General features: G+C 39.6%; 1 protein-coding gene across 1 annotated transcript in view; it reads right to left on the reverse strand.

Moving 5' to 3' along the window:
• The window catches only part of LOC308520226 (uncharacterized protein), a gene marked incomplete at both ends in the record, with an annotated part of 34681 nt that overhangs the window by 10395 nt on the left and 5976 nt on the right, over window positions 1-18310 (reverse strand). The window contains one exon of the mRNA XM_081092751.1: window positions 14566-16753. Within this exon, the coding sequence (XP_080948877.1) occupies window positions 14566-16753 (2188 nt within the window). The remainder of the gene's footprint in view (window positions 1-14565; window positions 16754-18310) is intronic.

Here is an 18310-nt window from a genome sequence, read left to right on the forward strand (position 1 = left end):
TGGACACAGAAAGTAGGGGGGTGAGGGCATGTGCTGGGAAACAGCAGTGGGCGGGGAGAGGTCAATGGGGGAAAAAGGAGACATATGTAATACTTTCAACAATATAGAATTTAAAATTTAAAACGTTTCTATCTGGCTTCCTTTATAGGAATAAAGACACTTTTGTCTGTAATGGCTAATTATTATTATGAGGGATATAAGCAGGGGCCCTCCTATTCACCATCTTTATGGACGTATAATAACTTTGAGATATTTGGAAGGATTTCAAAAGATAAGGAAAGTCATTCTAAGTGAAAAAATAATGTATCAAAAGTTAGCATTTTAGTAAACGTACTGCTCACGTGGTACTGAATTGAAGGGCTGTTCAAGTATATTATAGTCTTTCCAAATAGGAGAGTTGAATGGTATGTATGAAACTAGGCAGAGGATTATTGAGAGTATTATTGTGTCATATTAACAAGATTTTATTCTTTTGGCCATGGGCCCCATAGCCACAAGCTAGATAATGTTCACAGCATAGATAGTAGGGCGAAGATTTCTCCTCATGGAGGCAAGATGAATAAGTTATAGATCTCTTCCTGAAAGGAAAATAATATAAGACTTAGTGAAGTTTGCATTTCCCTCATTACAAATACTTTGAATATCCTTTTATAAGTTTACTGGCCATTGGATAGCCTCTTTTCAGTAATGACTGTGGAAGCTCCTTGCCAGTCTTCTATTGAGCTCTAGTCTTTTTCACATTGATTCCAAGATCTATCTATCTTATCATAAAGTTGTACTTCTATGTTATGTTTCCCTTCAACAGCTTTATCCATCAAACTTTGACACTTAGATATGAAGTCAAGCAGTGTGATGTAGAGAGATATCGATGGGTCTTTTACAAATTGATATCCTATCTACCCAGCACAAGTTATTGACAAGATCATTTGGCTTCTTGTGGAGGAGAGACTGTTCCGTGCGGTCTGTCGCACAAGCTGGGCCCAGGACAGAAAGGAGATTGCTTTTGGTAACACCACCCCTCCCCACCCCCTTAGAGACTGCCTGATAGTAATTGATGTGATTTTGACATAAATCAGCAACCTTCCCTCGCTTACTGCTATATGATGGTTTCTGGAACAGGTTGTTGTCCTGACTTGGTCAAATGTGTAATTTCCCATACCTGGTAGCATTAATGTACTAGTACCTGTGTACTACTTAGTCTGTGTACATATGACTATTGCCCTGCCCCACCATTTACCCTATATAATTCTTTGACACCTTCCAGGTGGCACAAGGATCCATTTCATCTTGCAGTTGCCCCAGACATGCCTGGTATGTAAATTTCCCTTAAAAAACTCTACTAATTATCAGATTGGAGTGGCTGGCCCTCTTTCTTCCATCTTTTCCTGACCTACGCTTATGGAGGTAAATTTTCAGTCTCAGACATTTTCCCTGGGTCCATGTGCACAAACATCTATTTTATCTGCCAGTATCACCTTATATTAATTTCTATAGTTTCATAATAGGTCTGGAAAACTAGTAGGGCAAACACCCTTGCTATGCATTTTTCTTCAAGATACCATGGTTGTTGTTTTTCCATACTCAGATTTTTTACAATAGTCTTAGCTTCTCACATTTACAAAATAATAAAATAACCTCTTATGGTTAACATATTATTGGAATTATATTTAATTTATACAATAATCTAGATATAATTGACATTTTAACAAAATATATTCTTTTATTCAATGAATATGATAATACTTTATCTAGTAGTGTCTTATTTAATTTCCTTTAGCAATATTTTTTACTGGTCAGTACAGTGATCTTGCACATATTTTATTCCTAGATATTTGATATGTGTTTTTTCCCCTAAGTAGAGGCATGATGAAACCCACTGAAGAGCTTTTATCAGAGGAATAACATGATCAAAATTGTAAATGAAGGCAATCATTCTGCTTTGCACAAGATAATGAGAGTGACATGTGGCTAGGTAGGCAAACCTGGAAAAGTTACACATTTACTCCATTCTTCATTACTTCTAAAAATCTGTCAAGTACCATGTCTTCTAGCTCCCACACAGCTTTTATATATTTATCAGTAACTCCCCATCTTACTGCCTCATCTCAAGTTCTGTCCAACATTCTCTTATGCTTGATTACTGCAATAGCCTCTTCATGACTCCATATCTCTCTCTTCAATCTATTCTATATATTGCAGCCATAGTGACTTTTTACAAAGATAAATCTGATTATGTTATACAAAATATGATTTTATTTCCTATTTCCCTCTGCTTACTATGCTCAAAAGGGTCTCTCGATGGCTCTTGCTCTAACCTCCCTCTCTCACTTTTCTAACTTTCCATTTAACCCCAAAGAATTTTTTGAAATTCCTATAACCCTTTGCTGTGGGCCTTTAAACATGTACACTCTTCATGGAACAATCTTTCCTGATCCCTGATCACTTCTGCCTGACTAATTCCTATTAATTCTTCTCATCTCCTTTACTTTTATTTTTTAACAGTTTGAATATAATGTACATGATTATGATTTTCTTTGCATTTATCCTCTCAAAGTTTGCTGAGCTTGTTAGGTTGTTGACTTAATGTTTTAAATATGTTGGACCACTGATTCTTAAATTTTTTGCCACATCTTCTCTCTTCTCTTTTTCTGAGCCTTCAAAACTATATATATCTTAGATTGCTTAATGTTCACAGGTCAGGTTTGAGAATTAGGGTAACCCAAAATTTGTAGAGTATTGAGATTTTTTTTTCTTATCAGTTAAAGTTCTTGTAAAAATTAATGAATATATATATATTATATTTTTGAAAGATTTAACTGAAAAAGTAATCTGAGATTGGCCAATTCTTTGGAATACTGATTCAATCTCTCTAATATTTATTTTAAATGCTGCCGTGATAATTTGCATTGTTTAATATATTTGTTTATCCAAACAGTCAAATTTATTGGTAACAAAACTATTCATATTTTTTATTATAAATGCTTTTTTGGTGATGTTCCCTTTCTATTTCTGCTCATGGTAACCTATGTTTTCTTTCATTTATTTTCTTCATGTGGCATGTTAGGGTTTTATGATATTTTAAACCTTTGTGTGTTGTTTTTTTTAATTCTCACCTGAAAATGTCCATTGATGTTTTAGACTGAAAAAGAGAAACATTGATGTGAGAGAAAAACATTGATCCCCTTATCCCCTACACGTGCCCTGACTGAGGACTGAGCCCACAACCCAGAATGTGCCAACAGGGAACCGAACCCTCAACCCTCCGGTGAATGGGACCATGCTCCAACCAACTGAGCCACTTAGCCAACGTTTATGATATTTTAAAAATTCATTCAATGAACCTTGGCCAGTATTGCTCAGTTGGTTGGGCCTCATCCTGTGCACTGAAAGGTTGCTGGTTTGATTCCTGGTCAAGGGCACAAGCCTGGGTTTGGGGCTCCATTCCTGGTCAAGGGCACAAGTAGGGGGCGTGCAGAAGGCAGCCAATCAGTATTTGGCTGCCTCCTGCTCTCACAGCGATATTTCTCTCACTTTCCATTACTCTCTTTCTAAAAATCAATGAACTATTTTTTTAATAAGTAAAAGTTCATTCAATAAACTAAATTTTCTCTTTGCTGACTTTCTCCATTGTGCATTTGTATTCATTTCATTGACTCCCTTTCCTTTTTTTATTATGACTCTCCGACTTAGATGTAATATGTTATTTTTCTAATTTTTTGACATGAAAAGTTAAATCAATGCATTTTCAGTCTTTCCTTTTTTAAAAACATAAGTATATATGACTATACATTTCCCTCAATACACTTTAGTTGAATTTTATGTAATTTATATGCATCGTCATTATTTGCATTTCAGTTCAAAAAACTTCCTAATTTCCATTTTGATTGCTCCTTGACATATAGAATATTTAGAAATGTATTATTTTATTTTCAAGTTTAATATTGTGATATTATGATTTACAATAAGATATATATTTTTGGTCTTCATAACAGTTTCTGGCACAGACCTTCTAAAACCCTTAGAATTTTCTGATGAGAACAGTAAGGGTGTCTTTTGTTAATTTGGTGACTGAAAAACAACCTAAGGATGAGGGCTGGCTGCCAGTGGCAGCAGTTCTCAACCTTCTGGCCCTTTAAATACAGTTCCTCATGTTGTGACCCAAACATAAAATTATTTTCGTTGCTACTTCATAGCTGTAATGTTGCTACTGTTATGAATCATAATGTAAATATCTGATATGCAGGATGGTCTTAGGCGACCCCCGTGAAAGGGTCGTTCGACCGCCAAAGGGGTCGCGACCCACAGGTTGAGAACCGCTGGATTAGAGGGTTGGAACTTTCAGTCTCACCCCACCTCCACCTCCATGGAGGAGAAAGGGGCTACAGATTAAGTTCAATCACCAAAGGGAAATGATTTAATGTCATGCCTAGATAATGAAGTCTTCATAATACTCCAAATGAATGTGTTTGCAGAGTTTCTGGGTTGGTGAACATGTGGAGAATCAGGGGAGACTGATATGCCTGTAGAGGGCATGGAAACGCCACAAACCTTGCCCTGTGCACATGCGGGCTCAATCCCCAGTAGGAGGCGTGCAGGAGGCAGCTGATCAATGGTTCTCTCTCATCAATGATGTTTGTATCTCTTTCTCCCTCTCTCTTCTTCTCCTGAAATCAACAAAAATATTTTTTTAAAAAAAAATTTCTTGGTCATATGGGGAAATCTCCTCCCCCCGCCCCCCCCCCCCACACACACACTGGAATTGGGTGTAGAATCTTAATTGATGATCAGAAGTGATATCAGAATCAGAATCATATCAGGCCATTGGTAGTTTTTTCTAGTTAACTTTAATGTCTTTGACTTCTAGCTTAATTATATAGGATTTTGAGAATATATTCTTCTTTACTAAAATTGACTAAATTTTTCTGGGACTTTCTTCTGGCCCACTGTAAGGTGGACTCTGGTAATAGTCCATAAGAAGATGAATCAAAGTGAATTTCATCACTTTTGGGTTTAATAGTCCCTCTCCTTATATACTATTAAATCAAGTTTCTTAGTTATACACTAAAAATATCATCCTGTAGGATTTATTACCTACTCTTTCTATTACTATTAAGATAAGTGGGATAAATTCTCCCTCTTAGTGATTGTGGAGTTGTCTATTTTTTATTTTCTCCTATATATTTGAAGTTACCTCAGTGAATACATACATATTTAGGATTGTCCTACCTGCCTTATATTTGCCTTTTATCATTACAAAATATTTCACATTATTTCTAGCAAATGTTTCCTGCCTTAAAGTTCATTATTAAAAAATTACTTCATTATTCTTTTATTAAAAGAATTATACCAAATTAATTTGATTAATATGTGCATGGAAAAATTCTTTTTCAAGTTTTTACACTCTCTATGCCTTTATTTTTAAATGATGTTTACAAAGGAAGACAAAAAAATGCAAAAACAAATAAAAAATTATGTCTCCAATAAATAGAATAATGCTGGGTTTTATACTTATTCTGAAATATGACAGTCTTTTACTGGATTAACGTAATCTGTTTTACATAGGTGTTCTATCTACCATTGTCCTTTTTCTTTTTCATTAACAAAATTTTATTGAGCCCTACAGAGAAGAAGCATGTTGACAATGAATGATAGGTTCTAAAAACAGAAAAATGACATATTTAAGTTTATTTAGTAAGTAATTTGCAAAGAAAAGCACATTATAAGTTCGTTCTCTAGGCCAGTTAATAAGACTTTATGTGATCTGATATCTCCATCCAGCTTTTACACATACCTATTTTATGAGTTGGGATGTGGAAAACTCTAGAAACTGGTCTCTAGGACTATACACAAAGGACCTTCTCAGACAAGGCTAACCTTAAAACATGCCCTGATAACTTGAGGCTAAATAATATCCTCTGTCACATACGGTTCCTCAAAGAAACGACATCCTCATTCCACAGGCCTCCTGCTGACAGAGGTGCTGAAGGAACAGAATATGCAATCCATTAGGCTCCTTTGCTGTATGAGCAGCATGTGTCCAGAGGAGCTGTGAAGCCTTCCACTCCTCTAGCAGAATCATATTTACTTTCTTTACCTAAATAATGTGGCTTGTTTGTCTTCTGTATGGGACTGTCTTGCACTCATTTCATTTATTGCTTTTTATGAGTTAGCATCATTTTCTGTGCATCCATATGGCACTCTGCTAAGAAAAGAATGGCTTCTTATTAAGTAGTTGTATTATATCATTGTATAGTTTTGGAGTCATTGGTTTTTTTTTTTCAAAATGTCTAGCTCTTTATCTACATGTTTTTTAATGCCCAACCATGCCCCCAAAAAGCTAAAAAGAAAATAATGATGAAAGTAAGCAGAAGTAATAATTAAAATAAAATTTTCAAAAAGCCACATAATCTATATTCCATTCCCAACATGTTGCTCCACATGGGTAGTTATAGCAAATGGCATCCACTGAAATAGGCTACTGGTATATATATTTTTTAAAACTATTTTTGAAGCAGTTTTTAAGTTTATAACAAAATTGAGAGTAAATTAAGATTTCTCATATATCCCTGCCCCCACACCTGCATATCCTTCCCCATTATTAACAATATTCACCAGAATGGTACATTTTTTACTAAGGATGAGCACATTATAATCACCCAAAATTTGTAGTTTACCTTAGGGTTCACTCTTTGTGTTGCAAATTCTCTGGGAATGGACAAACATATAATGAAATATATCCACCATCCTATATAATAAAAGCTTAATATGCTAAATGTCTGGTTGACCGGTCAGCCATTCAACCAATCAAAGCCTAATATTTTAATGATATGCTAAGGCCACTCAGCCACTTGCTATGAAATGTACTGACCAACAGGGGCAGACAGTCAACTGGTTGACTAGTTGCTATTATGTGCACTGACCACCAGGGGGCAGACGTTCCAACTAGTAGATTAGTTTTCTGCTGGGGCCTGGCTGATTGGGACTGAGCGAGATGGGCAGGACACATCCTGGAGCCTTCCTGTGTACCCTTCTGGGCTGGCCAACCTGCCGCATCTCTTCCCGGCCCCATTGTGCACCGGTATGGTCCCTCAGCCTGGCCTGTGCCCTTGCACAATCCAGGACCCCTTGGGGGATGCCGGAGAGCTGTTGCAGTGGCAGGAGCCTCTCCTGCCACCCAGCAGTGCTAAGCATGTCCAACTGCTGGCTTAGGCCTAGGTGGGGGGGAGGGCTGAGCAGTTCTAAGCTGGCAGTTGGACATCTTCCAAGGGCTCCCAGACTGTAAGAGGGTGCAGGCTGATTTGTCCATTCCCTGTGCACAAATTTTGTGCACCAGGCCTCTAGTTATAATATAATACAAAGTATTTTTACTGCTCCTCATTTTCATGTCTGCATTATGTTTGTTTTCCTCCTTCCTTGTCTATATTTGTAATAATAAAAAATAATTTATTATGCCTTTTCCCCTTCAAATTCTTATATTATATCAATCTTTTTATTTTAATGGCTATTCTAGAGATAGTAACATGCATCTTCGACATCATGTACAAAAATACAAGTGTAATATGCTAATTAGACTGGATGTCCTCTCAGACATCCTTCCAGATGACCTTCCAGACGAAGCTGGGGCTGTGAGGTAAACCCAGGTCCTGGGTACCAGAGGGAAGCTGATGGCAGCAGCCAGGAGAAGGAAGGCCTACTCTTGCATGAATTTCATGCATTGGGCCTCTAGTATAATATAATCCATGTCCTAATTTACCTCTTTCTAGTGCTGCTAGGAGCTTAGACATTTTAACTCTATTTGCATGCTTCCCAGCTTTTGTAATAAATGCTTGCATTTTGTTCTGCATCCTATATAATAAAAGAGTAATATGCAAATTGACCGAATGACAGAATGACCAGTTGCTATGATGCACACTGACCACCAGGGGGCAGATGCTCAATGCAGAAGCTGCCCTCTGGTGGTCAGTGCACTCCCACAGGGGGAGTGCTGCTCAGCCAGAAGCCAGGCTCACAGTTGTAGAGCACAGTGGCGGTGGCAGGAAACTCTCCTGCCTCTGCAGCAGCGCTAAGGATGTCCGACTGTGGGGAGCAGGCCTAAGCAGGCCTAAGACATCCCCTGAGAGCTCCTGGACTGCAAAAGGGTGCAAGTTGGACTGAGGGATCCCCCCAACTGTGAATTTCATGCATCGGGTCTCTAGCATACCTACTAGCATATCCTCAGCCGGCCTGCACCCTTTCCAATCTTGGACCCCTGCGAGATTGGGCCTAAACCAGCAGTCAGACATTCCTCTTGCAATTCAGGACCGCTGGCTCCTAACCACTTTGCCTGCCTGCCTGCTTGATCGCTGCTAACTGCTCCCCTACCAGCTTGATTTCCCCTAACTGTTCTGCCTGCCTGATTACCCCTAACCGCCTCTGCCTCAGCCTCTGCCACCACAGCTTTGTCCAGAAGGATGTCCAGAATGACGTCCAGGAGGTCATTTGGATGTCTGGTCTAATTACCATATTACACTTTTATTAGTATAGATTACTGACTATATTCCCTATGCTGTACTTTACTTACCCATGACTATTTTGTAAATAACAATCTCTACTTCTCTTCACCTTTTTTAAAATCCTCACCCAAGGATATGCTTTTATTGATTTGAAAGAGAGAGAGAGAGAGAGAGAGAGAGAGAGAGAGAGAGAGAGAGAGAGAGGAAAGAGAGATTCATCGATGTGATAGAGAAACATATTGCCTCCTGTACACACTTCAGCTGGACATAAAACCCACAACCTATGTGTGTGCCCTAACTGGGATCAAATCCACAACTTTTCTGGTGTAAAGGAGAATGCTCTAACCCAGCGGTTGCCAAGCTTTCAGACTTCACAGACCACCAGTGGTCCGTAAACTATTCTAACCAACTGAGCAACCCAGCCAGGACTCAGTGGTTAGCTGGGCTCGCTGCTTCTTAGTGCTGGCCCCACACCCCACTCACTGGTGGGTGGGGGTCGATCTGGGGCCAGGTAGGCCAGGGGAGGGGCTGTGAAAGGTTGAGGCACCACAGGTCACACCCCGTCCAGCCTCTGCAGAGGCTCCAGGACCGTGCCACCTCCTGTCCCCTTGCCTCTGTGGCTGCCTCTGCAGAAGAGGCAGTGACATTGGACCAGGCCTCTCCAGCGCCACCGCCTCTCCCACACCGCCATCTCTACTGTGCCACCTCTGTGGAAGGGGAGTCATTGGGACCACCATGGCTGGCCTGGTGGCACAGGCTCACTGGCCCAGCCCCCAACCCACTGGTCGTTCTGGAAGATTGTCCAGAATACATCCGATCTATCCAGTCTAATTAGCATATTACCCTTTTATTAGTATAGACTAGAGGCCCAGTGCATGAAATTTGTGCATGGGGGGGGGGCAGGGGAGAGACCCTCAGCCCGGCCTGCACCCTCTCCAATCTGGGACCCCTTGGGGGAAGTCCAAGTGCCTCTTGTAATCTGGGATCACTGGCTCCTAACTGCTCGCTTGCCTGCCTGCCTGATCACCCCTAACTACCTCTGCCTGCTTGCCTGATTGCCCATAACTCCTCCCCTATCAGCCAGATGACCCCTAACTGCTCCCCTGCTTGCCTGATTGCTCCCAACGGCCTCTGCCTTGTCCTGCACCCGCGACCCAGGATTCCCTCTCTCTGGCTGGCCACAGGCACCCAGGACCCAGGCTGGCTTTGCCCAGGCTGGCCCCAGCCACAGGGGTCCATGAGTGGGCAGCTTCACCTCGGACGCAGCCACAGGCACGCAGGACCATGGGGTGGGCGGCTTGTTCCTCTCCCGGGCCACAGGCTCAGACTCAGCCACTGGTTCCTAGGACCATGGGGTGGGCGGCTTGTCCCTCTCCTGGTCTGCAGCCTGGCTGGTTCCCATTCCTCTCTCCTCAGTGTTAAGTGTCTGAACTGTTACAGCATGATAGTGTGAGGATGTGATGACTATTTGCATATTAGCTCTTTATTATATAGGATAATATACTATTAGTATTATTTTAAAGAGTTAATTTTAATTATTTTACCCACATGTTTACTCCTTCTTGTATGCACACCCACCTGCACATGCATTTTTCTTTCTGATAAAGGTTTCTCCTGATTGAGAAAGAAACATTAGTATTTCTTAGAGTGCTGATCTCTTGGCAATGATCAAGTAAGTATGTTATGCCATTGTTTTCTGCATTCACTTATTTTATGGAGGCCAATCATTTACCTTATGTCATTCTTTTTAAGATATGAATATTTTATCTCAGACTGCTCTTAAGATTTCTCAGTGTCTTTGCCTCCCTCCCCCCCCCTAATTAAAGTACTTGAGGCCTGGTGCATGAAATTCATGCATGAGGAGGGGGTGTCCCTCCGCCTGACCTGCACCCTCTCTAATCTGGGACCCCCTGTGGGATCAAGCCTAACCTGCAGTCAGCAATCCGGGACTGCTGGTCCCTAACTGCCTCTGCCTGCCTGCCTGATTGCCCCCTAACCATTTCCCTGAAGGCCTGATCACCTCCAACTGCCCTCCCCTGCTGGCCTGATCACCCACAACTGCCCTCCTCTGCCAGCCTGTTTGCCTCCTAACTCCTTTCCCCTGCCGGCTTGATTGCCCCTAACTGCTTGCTCCCCTGCTGGCCTGATTGGCCCTAACCGCATCTGCCTCGGTCCCTGCCCACTGTAGCTTTGTCTGGAAGGAAGTCAGACATTCGGAAGATGTCCGGTCAACCCAGTCTAATTAGCATATTACCCTTTTTTTTAGTATAGATTACATATTCCAACAGTTTTACTATATATATATTATTAGGTGTGTGTGTGCGTGTTTATCCTGCTAGAAATTCTTTTCATTTTTTTTCTTTTTAATATATATTTTTATTGATTTCAGAAAGGAAGGGAGGGGCAGAGATAGATAGAAACATCAATGATGGGAGAGAATCATTAATTGGCTGCCTCCTGCACACCCCCTACTGGGGATCGATCTTGCAACCCAGGCATATGCCCTTGACTGGAATCAAATCTGCGACCCTTCAGTTCTCAGGCCAATGGTCTATCCACTGAGCCAAGCTGGCTAGGGATATAAATTCTTTTCTTGAAGTAGTGGGATAATATGTTTATATACTTTTGGAAAATATCAGCCATTATATAAACCGGTGACAGGGAGTGAACCCACAACTCAGAGTGGTGCCCTTGATTGGGAATCAAACCCTAGACCCTTCGGTGTGTGGACTGACACTCTAACCAATAATCAGAACTATTACTTCTTTTTAATTCTTTTTCTTCTCTGCTGGGACTCCAATGATTTTAGGTTTAGCGATATGCTCCATATGTAATATCCTATGTTTAACGTTTTTCTAATGTGTGTCAGTAATTAATATTTGTCACTAACTTTTCTTCACACAATGCAGCCTATAATTCAAATTGTTTATTTATTTCCTGAATTTAGATATTTTATTTTTAAGCTCTAGATTATGTATTTGATAACTACATAAATGTTAATTTTCTGGTAAAAAGACTCTACCTTCTTTCACATAGTTCGTTCATTTTTCTTTCAGTTTTTCTGAGAGTAATCATAGGGATTTTTTGTTCATTATCTTCTTTTACCCTCTTGGATGATCTTTTAGATGGCTTCTACCTCCTCTTTTACTATCTTTGTTGTTGGTTTCTTATTTTGGCCAAAAAATTTCTGGGTAGAATTACTTTTGACTTAAGGAATTTCCATATTTCCTCTAAAAGATATACTTAGTGACAACTTCAGTACAATTAGGAATTGATTTTGGTCATAAAATAGCGTAATTTTAGTAACACACATATACCTAAATATACTTTCTATTAAGAGCCCATGTACCTCTATTTTCTCAGCTTTGAGAAATAATGGTGACTACATATGGATACTCAAATCTTGAAAAACTCAATTCTCTAGCATCTATTCCAAGCTCCTTCAAAATCAGGCAAATGTTTTAAATGGAAAACAATACATATCTTTAAGGCAAGTCCCTTTCCACTGGGTACAACAGATTCTAGATATTTCTGTCTTTAAAACTTTTCACCTTTCTTACCAGCTTCGCACAGAGGACCTAAACTCAACAAATGTGTAGGGAAAACTAACTTTGAATTTGATGCCCTTATGTGTCTAACATCAATCTAGTACTCTTCTATAAACTAAAATGTTTTCTGATTTCTTTTTCTTTAACAGAGACACACTGTATGGGACACGCTTGATCCTTAATTTACTAGTATATTCAGCATTAACACATCCTAGGGAACAGTCATTTTTGTTCCAAGAAGAAAAAGTACTAATAATTCAGCTTGTTTCCCCTTCTCTGTAATTTTTAAGTCTTCAAATCTTCATGTCTTCCACAACTCTCTGATACTTTTAAAGTATACATTTTAAAAATTTGACATTGTATAGTTGTTTTCAGAAAAGTCACTTATCTACCAAGGCCTACCTAGAATTGGAAGTGTTTTCTTTTTTATCTAATTTTAAAACCAAAGAGACTCAGAAATTGGGAGATAACTATTGTCATCTTGTCTTTTATTATTTTGTTGGAAACTTGCTGTAAATTCAAGTAACTTTCCTAAGATGGTAAAGTGGTAAGGAAAAACTCAAACAAAAACTTTTGATGCTTTCTCATTCTTGCTTTTTTTTTTTTATTATTCTAAGATCAGTATTGTAACAATCACAATTCAGACAGAAAAGAGAAAACACTTTAGTGATAGAAAACACATTTTTTTTAAATATATTTTATTGATTTTTTACAGAGAGGAAGGGAGAGAGATAGAGAGTTAGAAACATCGATGAGAGAGAAACATCGATCAGCTGCCTCCTGCACATCTCCCACTGGGGATATGCCTGCAACCCAGGTACATGCCCTTGACCAGAATCGAACCTGGGACCCTTCAGTCCGCAGGCCGACGCTCTATCCACTGAGCCAAACCGGTTTTGGCTAGAAAACACATTTTAGAGGGAATTAAATATAAGGAATTGGGAAAACAGGTATTGAAGAACAAAACAAGTTAAGGAAGACAATGTGCTATTAGCTGGTTAGTAACCATGAAATACTAAGTGTAAGAGAGTAATTTCATTCATGGAATTGAGGAACAAAGGAAAAAAGTTAGGGTTATATGAATCTACTAGAGGCCTGGTGCACAGATTCATGTACCGGTGTGGTCCCTTGGCCTGGCCTGTGCCCTCTTGCAATCCGGGACCTGTCAGGGGATGTCAGAGAGCTGGTTGTGGCCTGATCCCCACAGACCAGGCCGAAGGAACCCACCAGTGCATGAATCTGTGCACCCGGCCTCAAGTTTGCATATAAGATCTTTGGTTAATCTCTTCCCGCCCTTCCCCCTACCCCCTTCCCTCTGAGATTCATCAGTCTGTTCCATGTTTCCATGCCTGTGGTTTCTGTTCCTGCATTGAGCATCTGCCTCCTGGTGGTCAGTGCATGTCATAGCTACGGGCTGGTTGGCCACTCGGCCAGTTGCTTAGGCTTTTATATATATAGACTAGAGACCTGATGCACAAAATTCATGCAAGGATAGGCCCTTGCAGCCTCGGCTGCCTCACAGCCCCAGCTGCCTCGTAGACCCTCCCCCCACCCGCACCTACCTTGGCCTGGCGCTGCCCACTCCACCACCACACACCCCTGCTCCCTGGTTCTGCAGAGGCCCCTGATCAATCACCCTGAAGAGGGTGGCCTGGGCCTCCCTCTTTGAGGTGATCATGGAGCCCCGATTGATAGCTCCACTGGCCCAGTGGCCTGGGCCTCCCTCTGCAGGGTGATCATGGGATGATGGTACCCCCCCCCCCCAATCGCATCGCACCCATCTTGACTGGCCTGGCACCAGTGCATGTTATAGCGTGGTCATCCAGATGGTCAGTCACTCTGCTGTTTGGCCATTTGGTCGATTTGCATATTACACTTTTATTATTATAGATAGGACTATAGGGCTGGCCTATAGATCTGAGACTCAAAACTCTGACAGTAGGTATTGCTAAGCTGATGCAGAAGATTTGGGATATTGCTAGAGAGCTCAAAGAGGACTCAGAACTCTGAAAGTAACATTAAACAGCTATGCTGATATCTCTCAGGCTGACAATGGGGTTGGTATGAAGTGAATTTTTTTAAAAAAGGATATTGAACCTAAGTATAACTACAAGTGTAAAATCTGTTATTCGGGTAACATTAACATACAGGAAGCAAACAGATCTCCCAGATTTCCAAACGCCCATTCATTCTCCCTATTGCAGGGGACAAAATGGGAAGGGGCTTTGGAGCTGAGAAGCAGTAACTGAAAAACTGGTACACCATCCATGTGCCATGCCATTTCCAGAAAATATCAAGAAACAAATTGTAGGTTAAAAAAATCTTCTAATTGTTTAAAATAAAAAAGAGTCATTAGAAACATTCTAGGAATTACCATTTTTAATGAATACCTGTTTGGATACATTTTTGGGTACTGATTGCTTTTGTTTCCCATGTTGACTCTGAGAAAATAACATTTAGGTTGACTATGGTTATGGACCTGGTCTTGAGGGTGTCCGTTATGGAGGTGGACTATTTGGCTTTGCTTGTGGCTTCATTTGAGGTTGAGGCTGAGCAATTTGCTCTTTTTTCTTAGCTGTTCTCTTCATACAAAGACAAAAAAGACAACATAATAAAACTAACAACCAAAAAAGTGAAAACATTAAGACATAAATCTTCTGTATCTTCTTTCTCCTAGGGGGTGGACCACTGTCAATACTACCTCCATGGCCTTGTGTTAGGCAGTTGGGAGGGTCCCATAGATAGTTGCAATGGCAGTGATGTTTATTGTTGCAGATTCCCCTTCGATTACAGAATGTAGGTGAACAATTACTGTCCAAGTAAGATATATGGACACACTTCCTATGGATGCAGAGGTGCTCTTCACCACACTCTGTGCCATCTTCCACTGCGCCTATATCAGGTGTGGTCATCCCAATGTGGGAGTCAGTACCCCAGCAGTTGACACCATCGTAATAAGTCCAATGCACAGTAGAATGATCTGCTAGAAGGGGAATTTCAGTTATGTTCTCACACTGAATCCTCCCACACAAGACATCCGACACATTACATTTTATATATGAAAAGTTTTGGGTGCCACAGTGACCAAACCGGTCACCTAGAGTGTTTATTTTTTTGTAGCAACTGTAACTTGCATTCTTTGCCTTTTGGCCAAAAATCTGCTTACACTGTAAATTGCGATCATTACATCTCTTTTCGTAGCAGTAAGCACTTTCATTACAGGGGATTCCATCCTCCACATATACATCATCTGGGCACATATGGGATGTTCCATTGCACCATTCTGGAAGATCACATTCATTGATCTCCTTCCTACACACATCCCCTGATGGTAAAAACTGGCAGTCCTTGCAACAAAGCCCATAAGCACAATTAGACCCCGAACTGAGAGTGCAGTTTGACAGACAGCAGGCATCTTTTGAGCATTGCTGCAAAGGTCCACAGTCACACTCTTCTTCATCTTCAACAACACCATTCCCACAGCGTTTTTGGTTAAATATGTCACTTGTGTATATGGTGTAGAGCAAGCATTTTGTCTGACGTAAGGAATAATCCCATAAAAAAGCATAACTACAATTGCTAAATTTAGTTATTGGTGGGTTATCATTATGCATTATACATTTATATTTTCCACAAGTACACAAAATACGATCATGAAACATACCCAAATTATGACCAATATGATGAGCCATTGCAATTCCCATAAGGCCCACAGGCTTTCTTGTAAAAGTAATAATTGCACAACTATGGCTTGTTCTACAGAGTCCTGCAACATAGCCTAAACCACTCATTCCTCTTAATGTCTTATGTATTAGAAGATGTGCAGTATCATGTGGCAGGCGGGAAAAAAGGTTTGCAGCTTTCCAACGACAAAATATTCTCAGAGATCTCTTTACATCATCTACTTCAATGGGATTTTCTTTAGTCCACACCTCCATGCCAAACAATAAAACCTTAAGACCTATTTCCTCATAAATAGAATCTGCTATATTCACCATAACATATAGGTCTTCCTGCACTATTGAGACATTTTTGTTACTTTGAAGATAGAGAGTATTGTCAACTACCACTACTATTTCAATAAAGTAACTGTGGGGCCACCAGCCCTCATATGAACTTTGCTTCAGAGTAGAATTACCAATCTCTTGAAACTCAAATTGCTGTACAATTTCCTCTTGCATAAAGCCAGATTTCATGGTTTGGTATTCAGTGTCCTCTCTGTCCATTTTATATATCAGATGTTCAAATTTGGAAGAAAAAATCATGGGCTTAATTTCATAAGCAATGTCATTAATCTGTAATAAGCCTCGAAAGCCACCAAAACAGGTACTCAGGGCAACCAGGGATTCTGGGTCCCCCTCCACATAACCATGATAATAGCAGTCATTCTGAACAAAAGGCTGGTCCTCAAGGAGAGCACCTTGATCGCTGTAGGTGAACACTGGAAAGTGTCTGGACAGCAAATGCTTCTTGACCTTCATGTAGATAATGTGTCTTTCACCCCCAAAATGCATACCATAACAGAGCCAGCCTGGAAACTTCATGCTAAGGCCAGTGCTTGTTATTCTCAAGGGAATCACCACTTCTGGAGGACTATGATGTTGAGGGTGCTCAGCCCAAGTGTGCCCAGAAAAGGACAGAAACACCCCAAGCCAGTGTAGAAGGAGCATGATTCTCACGTACAACAGGGTTTCAATTGCAGTAATTATGAAGCTACCATTATGGAAACAGAGACCAAGGCGGGCAGGGCTGAGTCATGGATGGTCTCCATCCTTATTCTCAGCTGGTCAATGTGCAGGGCTAATTAGGAAGGATTAGTCTTCTGGCAAAGTTGAATCATTAGAAGAACATCAGGACTATAAGTAAAACAAAAAGCAACATGTGAATGGGTGGTTATAACACGGCTTGGTGAAGAAAAAGGAAAAGGCATGCAATAAAAGAGATTAATGTTTTGATCAAGGAATGACTCAAGAAACTGCCTAGAATTTGCTCTTAAATATTGATAGGGCAGAAGGGTATTGAAAGTGTATAGAAGAATAAAAACTGGCCAGAGATTTATAGTTATTAAACCTGAATTATGGGTAAATAAGGATTCATTATATAATTCTCCAAGGATATGCATATGTGAATGTTTTTGCAATAGTTAGAACAAGAGTCTTATGGGTAAGGTAATCATATATCTCATATTGCTGAAATTGTCCCAATTTACACATGTTAAATTGGCATAAATAATAGCACCTCTTTTTCATCCTCAAGTGATAAATTATTTGATATCATTATCTAAGATATATAGATATAGTATAGATATATATAATAGACATATATAAAATATTTTGATAACATTTCCTAAGATACATGTAATATGTGCATATATATATGTATATATATATGTATACATATATATATGTATATATATGTATATATATATATATCTTATTTTAAAATCTCTTTTATGGTACTTATACCTCCTAGAGAAAAATGTTTACTTTTCTTTTTCTACATTACTTTCTCACTAGACTTGTCAGACTGGAAGTACACAAGCACATTATTTGCATCCTTCACAAATGTTAGTATCTCTTATAATGAGTAGCTTAATTATTTATATAATAAATAATGGTAAATATATCTATACATAGTAAATAATGAATTTTTATTGTTCCATGGAGTATTACTCTAAAAGTGGTTATATTTGTTACATTTTTAATGTAGAAGATTATTCAACACCTGTGGCTAATTTAGTTTCTGAAACAAGGTGATATCGATTCAGTTTTTTCTGCATATACGCTCTAAATACAACTAATTACCCTGGAAATACATGAATAATTAAATGGAAATAAAAACTCTGAAAATAAATAGAACAAAGATAGACTGGCGGCTTACCAAGAAACAAAGAGACAGAACCCAAATAAACAAAATCAGAAATTAAAGAGGTGAAGTAACAACTGATCCACAGAATTAAAAAAGGATTATAAAAAAAAATACTATGAACAACTCTATTCCAATAAACTGGACAACCTAGACAAAATGGATACATTACTAGAAAAATACAATCTTCCAAAACTCAATCAGGAAGAATCAGAAAACATGAATAAGTCTCTAACTACCGATGAAATTGAAGCAGTAGTCAGAAAAATTCCAGCAAACAAAAGCCCTGGTCTGGATTTCTTCATAGCGGAGTTTTACCAAATATTCAAAGAAATAACACTGATCATACACAGACTTTTCCAAAAGATTCAAGAGGAAGAAACACTTCCAAGCTCTTTCTATGAA

The sequence above is a fragment of the Myotis nattereri genome (genome assembly GCF_964212035.1).
Source record: "Myotis nattereri genome assembly, chromosome: 5".
In the NCBI taxonomy this organism is placed as follows: domain Eukaryota; kingdom Metazoa; phylum Chordata; class Mammalia; order Chiroptera; family Vespertilionidae; genus Myotis; species Myotis nattereri.